Source organism: Ursus americanus, chromosome 9 (genome assembly GCF_024610735.1).
Source record: "Ursus americanus isolate L20-20 chromosome 9, mUrsAme1.1.p, whole genome shotgun sequence".
Lineage (NCBI taxonomy): Eukaryota > Metazoa > Chordata > Mammalia > Carnivora > Ursidae > Ursus > Ursus americanus.
In genome coordinates, this window is record NC_142135.1 from 15,246,530 (window position 1) to 15,258,255 (window position 11,726).

Here is an 11,726-nt window from a genome sequence, read left to right on the forward strand (position 1 = left end):
CTTTGCAGTATCCCATAGGTTTTGGACTGTTGTATTTTCATTCTCATTGGTCTCCATAAATTGTTTTATTTGATTTTTGATTTCCTGGTTTATCGAGTCATTCCTGAGCAGGATGGTTCTTAGTCTCCAAGTGTTTGAGTTTCTTCCAAATTTTTCCTTGTGGTTGAGTTCCAATTTCAGAGCGTTGTGGTCTGAGAATATGCAGGGGATAATTTCAATCTTTTGGTATCGGTTGAGACCTGTTTTGTGTCCCAGAACATGGTCTATTCTTGAGAATGTTCCATGGGCATTAGAATAGAATGAGTATTCTTTGGTTCTGGGGTGTAGTGTTCTATATATATCTATGAGGTCCAACTCGTCGAGTATGGCATTCAAAGCCTTTGATTCTTTGCTTAGTTTTTGCCAGGGTGTTCTGTCTATTTCTGATAGTGGAGTGTTGAGGTCCCCTACTATTAATGTATTTTTATTTATATGTCTCTTTATTCTGGTTAAGAGTTGGCTTGTGTATCTTGCTGCTCCCCTGTTGGGGGCATATATATTTATAATTGTCATATCCACTTGTTGAATACTTCCCTTAAGAATAATATAGTGCCCTTCTGCATCTCTAACTATAGTCTGTAGTTTAAAATCCAATTTATCTGATATGAGAATTGCTACCCCAGCTTTCTTTTGAGGTCCATTTGCGTGAAAGATGGTACTCCATCCCCTTACTCTCAGTCTGAATGCATCTTTGGGTTTGAAATGAGTCTCTTGTAGACAGCAAATGGATGGGTCATTTCTTTTTATCCAATCTGCAACCCTGTGGCGTTGTATGGGATGGTTCAAACCATTTACATTAAGACTGATTACTGAGAGATATGATTTTAATGTTGCCATGTTGCCAGTAAAGTCTTTGTTTGTATTGGCTGTGACTTTCTGTTCTGTATCACTCTTGGGGCCTTTTTACTTTTATAGAACCCCCCGTAATATCTCCTGTAGGGCTGGTTTCGTGGTTACAAAATTGGTTAGTGACTGGCGATTCTGAAATGTCTTTATTTCTCCATCAATTCTGAATGACAGCCTTGCTGGATAAAGGATCCTTGGCTGCATGTTTTTCTCTGAAAGAGCTTTAAATATGCTCCCCCAACCCTTTCTCTCATTCCAGGTCTGTGTAGACAGGTCTGACGTAATTCTGATGCTTTTACCTTGGTACGTGAGAAATTTCTTTGCCCTGGCCGCTTTCAATACTGTATCCTTACATCTAATATTTGCGAATTGCACTATGACGTGACGTGGCGTAGGTTTGTCATGGTTGAGCTTGGGAGGGGTCCTCTCTGCCTCTTGGACACGAATGTTTGTTTCCCTTGCTAGATTAGGGAAGTTTTCAGCTACAATTTGTTCAAATATCTCTTCTAGACCTCTGTTTTTCTCCACCCCCTCGGGGATGCCGATGATTCTAACATTGGATCGTTTCATTGAGTCAGTAATCTCCTGTAACCTACATTCGTGGGCGTGGATTTTTTTAAGACCATCTTCTATTTTCATTTTTTCCTCTATTAACCCATCCTCCAATTCACTAACCCGTTCCTCTGCTTCTGCGACCCTGGCCGTCAGAGCCTCTAGTTTTGCCTGCATTTGGCTCATAGAATTTTTAATTTCTGTCAGATTCGCTCTCATTTCTGTCCTTAGGGATTCTATATTCTCAGTAACCTTTTCGTTAATAGTTTTTTCAATTCTACTCATCATTTTGACCATCGTTACTCTGAATTCCATTTCTGATAATTTGGTTACATCCATATCCATTATTTCTGTGGCAGAGGCCACAGAATCACTGTCTTTTCTTTGCTGGGGGGGGGCTTCTCCTTCTTGTCATTCTGATGAAGAGAGGTTGCGGGGTTTCCAGAGCCCAAATTATTGACTGGGTCCCAGGCCGTGCCCCTTGTTTTATAGGGATCTTAGGGATGTGGGCTTCTTCTTTAAAGATTTTATTTATTTATTTATGTGGCAGCCAACCAGCGAGAGAGGGAACAGAAGCAGGGGAGTGGGAGAGGAAGAAGCAGGCTCCCAGCGGAGGAGCCCGATGAGGGACTCCTTTCCGGAACGCCGGGATCACGCCCTAAGCCGAAGGCAGGCGCTCAATGACTGCGCCACCCAGGCACCCGGGTTGTGGGCTTCTTGATTTTTCAGCCTGCCTTCTGTGTTCTGGGGGAGGGGCCTGCCGCGCCGATACTCAGGCAGCCCTGTTTGGGTAGAGTCTCCGTGTCCCCTGCGAGGGGCGATGGGGATGGGCACTCCCTGAGCCGGTATTTCCAGGCTTTTGTTCTCTGGCGGCTTTCCCTGGCGGCCGGCTATGCCTCTTCTTTTTTTTTTTTTTTTTTTTTAATGATTTTTTATTATATTATGTTAGTCACCATACAGTACATCCCCGGTTTCCGATGTAAGGCTCGATGATTCATTAGTTGTGTATAACACCCAGTGCACCATGCAATACATGCCCTCCTTACTACCCATCACCGGTCTATCCCATTCCCCCACCCCCCTCCCCTCTGAAGTCCTCAGTTTGTTTCTCATAGTCCATAGTCTCTCATGTTTCATTCCCCCTTCTGATTACCCCCCCCTTTCTTTATCCCTTTCTTCCCCTACTGATCATCCTAGTTCTTATGTTCCATAGATGAGAGAAATCATATGATAGTTGTCTTTCTCTGCTTGACTTATTTCACTTAGCATTATCTCCTCCAGTGCTGTCCATGTTGTAGCAAATGTTGAGAACTCGTTCTTTCTGATAGCTGAGTAATATTCCATTGTATATATGGACCACAACTTCTTAATCCAGTCATCTGTTGAAGGGCATCTCGGCTCCTTCCACGATTTAGCTATTGTGGACATTGCTGCTATGAACATTGGGGTGCATATGGCCCTTCTCTTCACTACGTCTGTATCTTTGGGGTAAATACCCAGTAGTGCAATGGCTGGATCATAGGGTAGCTCAATTTTTAACTTTTTAAGGGACCTCCACACTGTTTTCCAGAGTGGCTGTACCAACTTGCATTCCCACCAACAATGTAGGAGGGATCCCCTTTCTCCACATCCTCTCCAACAATTGTTGTTTCTTGCCTTGTCTATTTTTGCCATTCTAACTGCGGCTATGCCCCTTCTGAGGGTCAGAGCAGCAGCGGCCAAATTTCAGCCTCTGTCACAGAACAGAGGGATTGCGGCCCGTTCTCTACTAATGTTCTGGCCACTTTAACTCTGTTTCTGTTGGTGCTGCTCAACCCTGCAGCATCCGGGATGTGCGCCCCACACCCGGCGTCCCAGCCCTCACTTCCAGGGCCGGCGCGTCTCTGTCCTTTGTGTTTCTAATGCCGCCAGCCGCCAGCCGGCCAGCGCGCGCTCCCGGATCTCCCGGTCTCAGTCTAGATCCAGTGAGCGCACCGGGATTCCGGTGTTCCGCGAGATGCCTGGTGGCGCACGCACCCGGCTCACGGTCTCAGTCTGCTGTTTTGCGGGTGCCGTCCGCGAGCCCCGCCCGCTCTCCCGTGCAAGTGGCTACCACTTCCCGGCGCCCAAACACGGCGGCTCCCTCCCCCTTCCGTTTATCTTCCGATATCTGTGCACAGTTTCATGGCTCCCCGCTTCGTACCTCAATACTCAGCGCTGGAGATGTTCATTTGTAGAGATCCAGATGCGTCTTCCTGCATCTCAGGCTGGTTCCGTGGTTGTTTAGGCTGGTCTGGTACCTATCCAGCTCGACTGGGAGGACCGGCTGAAAACGGTGTCTCCTACTCCTCCGCCATCTTCAACATCCGTGTTTTTTTAAACGAACTTTGAATGGCCTTGCCCATATTTCCAAAAGTAGTGGAAAAACAAAAACAGTAACTAACATAAAGAAGAATTAAAAAAAAAATTGTTTATCAAGGCCAGCTTTTGACTTTGACAGTCCAGCTTTGTCCCTCTGGATACAACAGCTAATTCATTAGAATGTGAGGATCCATTACTGAAGTGACAGCAAACAGTTACAAGGCAGAGTTGTGGGAAAGGACATTCTTACATCAGATAGGAGGTCATCTTCAAGTCTTAGATTCTTTGGGTCTCCCTGAGGGATTACTGCTCCACACCACCCTGAAAGCCACAGATGTTTTGATTAACTCTCCGTAGAAGGTGCGCCTTGCCAAGAAACCAGTTATTATATATCCCACTAAGTTGACATCATCTTTTAAAATGATTTTTTAACTTACAAAATGTTGGTGCTTGTTCACGTTCTTTATCTGCAATTCTGAAATCCAAAGAGCTCTGAAAAAAATATATGGATGTGTACACACACATACACATGCACATACTAAGTCCTTTGGCAGCAAAGCTGATCTAACCTGAAATCATCTGGAGTCAAAACCTGATCAGAGCAGATGCAAGGCTATATAGGTAGCCCTTATTTATCTCACTTGCATGACTGTACATTTTACTGCAGAAATATTAATGGGTTGATCGTGTAATGCCAATTGAGACCCTACTAGAGTATATTGTATATCCCATACTAACTTTTTATATTGGGAAAATGCTGTAATCTGAAACAAGTCCAGCCCTAAGGATTTTGGAAAAGGGATTGTGGACTTTAATATAGAACTAACTATATATACGTATAAGAACTCATCTTACAAGTATGCTATAACAGACTTTTTGAAAATGTAATTGTGACTCTTAGGGATCTAAATTGACCAAAAGTCTTATCTGAAACTACATAAAGCCAGGTGATAATGAAATTCTGCGGGTTTTTTTTCCTTTTGAGTTTCTAATATGTGCGTTTTGTCTGGCCCTTTATTTCCCATTGTGAACATGGCTCAGTGCCGCTCGATCTTCTGCTGATTCAAATATGGATGATATTTGTAAACTGCTCCGAAGTACAGGTTATTCCAGCCAACCAGGAGCCAAAAGACCACCCAACTATCCTGAGAGTTATTTCCAGAGAGTACCTATCAATGAAGCCTTCATCAGTATGGTCATTGGTCGACTGAGATCTGATGATATTTACAACCAGGTGGGGATTAAATCTATCAAGATCTTAGTAGTTTAAAAGATTGATTTCACTTTCTTCCTCAATTACTACTTCCTTCTTCCTCAAAAGAATAAAAGCAGCTAAAAATTTTCAAATTTGGGGGCCTGTACTATGGGATGGTAGCGGAAAGAGGGACAATCATTTGGGCAGAATTAGAGACTTCAGGGAGAAGATGGCATTTGGTCTGTATTTGGAAAAAAGATGCATTCTTTCAGTCATTCATTCGAGAAAGAGTAATTGAGCGCGTGTTCCGAGCTGGCTGCTGGGGTCCACCACTGACGAAGGCAGGCCTGGTCCCTGCCCGTAATGAGGTTGTAGCTGAAGGAAGAAGATGGAGAACTAAAGGAATTATAGCAAAGTAAGGTGAGTGTTAGCTTAGGGGAAGCAGAGGGGGCCGTAGAGCATACAACAGAGACCGCAGGGTTGCCATGGGTGGTCGCAGGGTGTGGGGTCCGTCAACTCTGAGAGGTCATCTATGGTAGAAAGACACAGAAGTGGACAACTAGCAGGACACATGGGGTTAAAACAGTTTTTGTTTTGTTTTGTTTTGTTTTTCTGAGAAAAAGACTTCAAATCGTAGCAGAGGCAAGGGCGGGAAGAGAAAACCCTGTGGTTGGCAGTAGGAAGGCAGGCCCTGGTTACATCGTAGTCCTTACAGTGCCGCCCTCTGAGAATTGCTCCCAGGGCCCAGGACCCCCTGTTGGGAGACAGATGCGTCCCTGAACTTGATCACTTATCCGACACACGCATATATTCAGCTGTCACCAACCGCTGCCTCTCCGGGGGTTGTGTGTGCTTTGCAGGTGTCCGCGTACCCCTTGCCTGAGCACCGCAGCACGGCCTTGGCGACCCAAGCTGCCATGCTGTACGTGATCCTCTACTTCGAACCTTCCATTCTTCACACCCACCAAGCAAAAATGAGAGAGATTGTAGACAAATACTTTCCAGATAATTGGGCAAGTATTACTATCAGTCTTTTTTTTTCTCTGTAATAACCTTGTTAGGGAACCGATTTTCTGTTCTTTTGGCCTTTAGTCCGGAGGTCATAATGTTGTAAATAATGAGACATAAAGTCACTCAGATAAAATTACTCTAAGTATGTTGAGAATCTTCTAAATCGTAACGTGAAAGAATTAAGTCAGCGCAACTTCCTGAAGAACCTAGGGTTTTTTTCTTAAATGGATACTGTCCAGGTAAAACCGCATATTAAAATGTATCTTGTTTTAGTTGCTGAGATTGTAACTGTGTCATAAGTATTTCTTTATTCTTTTCTATTTCATGACTCTAAGCTTACAGAATTAATGTTATTTTATGAATAGGAATTTTCCTTCAATGGTAAGTTTCATCTACCTGTAAGCTAATATTGATGGGGCTGTTAAGGTTTATATTACTGCAGGGATGTGCTTGTGACTTTTTAAACATTGTCTCACCCCAAAATATTAATTCTTAAAACAATAGAACTGACTTAACATACTCAGTGTAGATGAGATGTTCTCTTTGTACACAGAGGTGTTAGTAAAGGACAATGAATTGGCTCCTGTTCTCAGGTAGCTCATTTCTGTTTCACTTCCTACTGGCCATTGAATCACAGCTATGATTAGGGAGCTGTAGGGAGAACAGCCTGCAGTGAGGAGATGATGTTTCCTATCCACGAACACATCATGCTTAGGAGCTAGGAGCTGAGCAACCAGGAGGAAGACTCTGACAATCTGGGTTCATTTGCTTAAGCTTAATAAAGAGTTTTGACCATAGTACTATAATCAGAAACAGAAACACTTTCAATGTGAAGGAACATCCAAATCCAGTTATACGAGGCTTACAAGATACACTCCTAAAAAACACCCCTGGCACACTAAAATAAAGGAATTGGGGCACCTGGGTGGCTCATTCAGTTAAGGGTCTGACTCTTGGTTTCAGCTCAGATTGTGATCTGAGGGTCGTGAGATCGGGCCCCATGTGGGGCTCCACACTCAGCACAGTCTTCCCTCTCCCTCCTCTTCTGCCCCTTCCCCTGCTCCCTCTCTCTCTCTCAAATAAATAAATAAATAAAATATTTTTTTCTATAAAGGAATTAAAATGAGAGAGAGCGATTCCAGGCAAATGCCAGCCAATGAAAAGCCAGGAAGAAAATATTAATATCACATCATAGAGAGTTTTAAAGAAAAACACTAATAGGGATAAAGAGGGATCATATATCATTTTAAAAAGAATAATCCACGGTCAATTCATAAATTCACACCCAGTGAAATACTCAAAATATATAAAACAAAAACAAAATAACATGTAAAAATTGATGAAACCATAATCATGATGGGAAATTTTAATACACCTCTTTCTATATATAATCCTGCTCTTTCAGAAGTCCTTAATAGATGTACCATGTGTATTTGAAAGGATATGCATGAAAGTTGGGAAACATCAGATCACAAAGTCAACAAAATTTAAAAGAACAACGTTAGTCTGTAGACTGTATTCTCTTACTGTAGCATGATTAAATTAGAAGCCAACGCTTAAAAGATATTTTTAAGTGTTTGGAAAAAATGTACATTCGCAGACAACTTCTGTGTTCAAGAGGAAATCACAGTGGGACGTGTGGGTGGCTCAGTTGGTTAAACGCCTGCCTTGGGCTCAGGTCATGGTCCCAGGGTTCTGGGATCAAGTTCTGCGTCAGGCTCCTTGCTCAGCAGGGGCCTGCTTTTCCTTCTGCCTGCCACTCCCCCTGCTTGTGCGTGCTCTCTCTCTCTCTCTGGGACAAATAAGTAAATAAAATCTTAAAAAAAAAAAAAAAAGAGGAAATCACGATGTAAATGAAGAAATATGTAGAATTGCTCATCAGAATACTACAAAGTGAAGCTCATGGGAATGACTAAAACAGCTTTTCAAGGTAAATGAAGTAAATGAAACCTTAAATATGTTTATTTAAAAAACAAGAACAATTAAAAATAAATGAGTTAGAGGGGTGCCTGGCTGACTTAGCCGGTGCAGCATGTGACTCTTGATCTTAGGGTTGTGGGTTTGAGCCCCACATTGGATGTAGAGATGACTTAAAAATAAAATAAAATAAAATCTTAAAAAATAAATAAATGAGTTAGATATTGAGCTTAAGAGGCTAGAAAAGGTCAAGTGAAAGGAAGTCAGGAAGTATATGAGCAGCAGTGTATTGAACTGAACAAAAAGGAAATGAGAGAAGATCAATACAACAAAGGCTGATTTTTTGAAGAGTAATAAAATAGATATTTAGTGAGACTGACCAGAGAGAGAGAGAGAGAAGGCAAGTTTAAATATGTTAAGACTGAAAAAGCAGACCTAAGATACACTAAAGAACTTTTAAAGTTATAAGAAAACTTCTGAACAACTTTATGCCAATGTATTTCAAAACTCTGAAGAAATGGAAAATTTTCTCAAGAATATATAAATACCAAATCCGATTCAAGAAGGAAAAGGAAGCATGACGAGGCCCAGTGACTGTTAAAGAAATGGAACTGGGGATCCAACCTCCCCGCTTTTCCACCTCCCACCAAAAAGAAAGGATCCCCAGGACCACAGGATGCCTCAGGCAACTTTTAGCTCTGACAAATCATCCCAGTTTTATACAGACTGAAGTAGGTGGGTAAAGAACCACAGAAATAATAACTTCGTTTCTTTTAGTAGAGAGAGTCTTGTGTGAACTGGGGAACCCTCGGAGTCCCCCAGGCTCATTCCAGGGGTCAGTGAGGTAAAACTGTGTTTCTGATAACACCAAGGTGCTCTGTGCCTTCTCTCAGCCTTCCCCAAGTGCACTTTGCGTTTCCAGAGGCCCTGACACAAACAGTGCCTGAGGAGCCCGAACGCGGGAGCCAAGTGTGAGTCTGGCCGTCTTCAGTTAGGCCGGACGTTACAGAGACAAGAAAAAACGGGGAAGTGATGCCACCCTTCTCACAAAACTTTCTGGGCAACATGTAGTCTCATTTTTTCTTTTTAATGAAAAACATTTTTTGTTAGCATGTAGCGGGTTTCATATTGCTATTTGAAGTGAATTAAATAGTTCTTGAAAGGTCTCCATTGTAATGTGTAATATGATAAATATCAATAGATATAACCCCATTAAAAAAAAGTCCTTTGGAGTTTTCAGTCAGTTTTAGTTACATAAAGGCTGAGGTGAAAACTGCTCTAGTCTGCTTTTCTGTCAGCCTTGATTTAGTCATTTTCCCGTGAGTAGCTCTTGTCACCCTTGTTCCAAAGTGCCCCTAAGACAGAACGCTTACCTCTCTATTTGGCCAGTTGTTGGTTTTTCATTGCAATGGAGTGTGAACTGGAAGGAGTGGGCAGTGTCTTCTGTAACTTTCCCTCCAAGTGAGTAGGTATTTAACATACTGGATGAATGTGTCCTCTTCCAGGTAATTAGTATTTACATGGGGATCACGGTTAATCTAGCAGATGCTTGGGAACCATATAAAGCTGCAAAGACTGCTTTAAACAATACCCTGGACCTTTCAAACGTCAGAGAACAGGTAGGTGCTGGCCAATGCAGAAGGATTCTCCTAACAGCTGCAAGCCTGCTTCAGGGGGGTAGGAAATGAGGAGAGTTCCCAAGGAATTTTGAAAATGTCCACATAGACATTTTAAGTGCGGTGATTAACGAAAGGCAAATTTTGCACATCCTAATAAGATAGGTAATTATAGATTTTTAACTAGCATGGTATATGTAAGTGGGAGACTTGGGTCCTAAGATTCAACATCCTTAGATGAATCACTATGTCACATGACCTCAATTGACTTCACTTATTCTAGCTGAAGTCTGTGTCCTTGTGGACAGAACGTCTTTGACTGGTAGCTGGAATTTTAATTTTTCACTAGTAGGATGAATATTGAGGATGGTAACTGAATGTACATAACACGTCCTGTCACTGTAATTTAAACTCAACCTCTCCGATGTGAGAAAGAAGCAACAAAACCGGAGACATTTCATCTCCTTAAAGTTTAAATGGTTACATTCTCTTTGATAAGAGCACAAGGCAGTTAACCCCCAGTTTGTTTTCTGTGATTAAAAGTCTCTTATGATTTGTCTCCCTCTCTGATTTCGTTGTTTTATTTTTCCCTCCCTTCCCCTATGATCCTGTTTTGTTTCTTAAATTCCACATTTGAGTGAGATCATATAATTGTCTTTCTCTGATTGACTTATTTCGCTTAGCATAATACTGTCTAGTTCCATCCACCTCATTGCAAATGGCAAGATTTCATGTTTTTGATGGTTGAGTATTATTCCATTGTGTGTGTATATATATATATACACACACACATATGTATATATATGTATGTATATATATATACCACATCTTCTTTATCCATTCATCTGTAACCGGGTGATGGACATTAAGGAAGGCATGTGATGTAATGAGCACTGAGTGTTCTATAAGACCGATGAATCACTGAATTCTACCTCTGAAACTAATAATACGTTATATGTTAATTAATTGATTTTATAAATAAACAAATAATTAAAAAAATAAAAAAGAATGCAAGGCAGAAGGAAATTCCGAAGTAAATAGAGCAATAAAAATCTCTTTGTTGGGCAGTATCCTTGACATTTCTAAACAGTTATCTTCCTCAGCCTGGCTGTCTAAGTTTTTGAGTTTCTAGTGCAGATAGAACGAGATTGACTCAGAGAACTTCAGCATGTTTTATTCAATTTAATTGAATTCCATCAATAATGCACAAAATAATTTCAACGTTGGCATGTCTCCTAGAAATATATTAGAGAAAGCAGCTGTTCCAATACTTACTGGTATAAGGGCATTACTTTTTCATTACTAAAATTACTTTCCAAAATGCATTTTCTCCTTGGTGCCTTTTTAAGATCTTCAGAGTCCTCTGGTGAAGCACCTGGTGATAGTTTTAAACTACCTCGACTAGGCTAATGATGTTTAATGTCTACCTCTTGCTTTGGGGAAAGCAGAATGACCAAATTTCCAAAAGGCTGGTTTGAAAATTCACTTTTGATCTACTGAGGCATATTTTTGTTGTGCTTTCATCTGCCTGTAGAAGTCTCTTCTCCTGGGTATTTCTGCTCTGCTTTCTTTGTCATTAATTATGGGAAGAATAGGCCGTTGAGCTTCTGCCCTTCTGTTTCTTTTCCACCCAAGTTAAGAATAGAAGGGGCCCTTGGAACCACTTGTTCCCAGTTCTCCAGGTGACATTTGCAGAAACCAGGAGGGAGAGGTTAAATCCAAAGTCACACCAGTATCTAATCATAGCTGGAGGTAGAATTTAGGATTCTCTTGGTTCTGAGTCCACCGTCCTTTTCAAAAATGCCCAATAAACCACATGCCTTTGAGCCTTACCAACTATGGTCCATACGTTATTCATCTTCTATAGAAATGTTATTATTTGTCCAGGGGTTCATCTGAATGTGATTTGTTTTCAAGGAAAATCATTTTCTCTTTTTGAAAACGTTAATCGGGGTGTTCCGTTTTTCATTGTACAAGTCAAGCAGATACGCTACTGTCAGTGAAAGAGTGCACGCTCAAGTCCAACAGTTTCTGAAAGAAGGTTATTTAAGGGAGGAGATGGTTCTGGACAACATCCCAAAGCTTCTGAACTGCCTGAGGGACTGCAACGTTGCCATCCGATGGCTGATGCTTCACACGGCCGACTCAGGTAAATGTGCCAAAGGTGTGCCCATCTGCATGGCTCCATATAAAGGCTTTCAGAATTAAGA

The 11,726-nt window shown here is 41.6% G+C and overlaps 1 protein-coding gene across 1 annotated transcript in view; it reads left to right on the forward strand.

Moving 5' to 3' along the window:
* WASHC5 (WASH complex subunit 5) overlaps positions 1 to 11,726 on the forward strand; it is a 66,366-nt gene that overhangs the window by 12,478 nt on the left and 42,162 nt on the right. The window contains exons 6-9 of the mRNA XM_045805647.2: positions 4,819 to 5,011; positions 5,833 to 5,985; positions 9,406 to 9,519; positions 11,494 to 11,665. Of these exons, the coding sequence (XP_045661603.1) occupies positions 4,819 to 5,011; positions 5,833 to 5,985; positions 9,406 to 9,519; positions 11,494 to 11,665 (632 nt within the window). The remainder of the gene's footprint in view (positions 1 to 4,818; positions 5,012 to 5,832; positions 5,986 to 9,405; positions 9,520 to 11,493; positions 11,666 to 11,726) is intronic.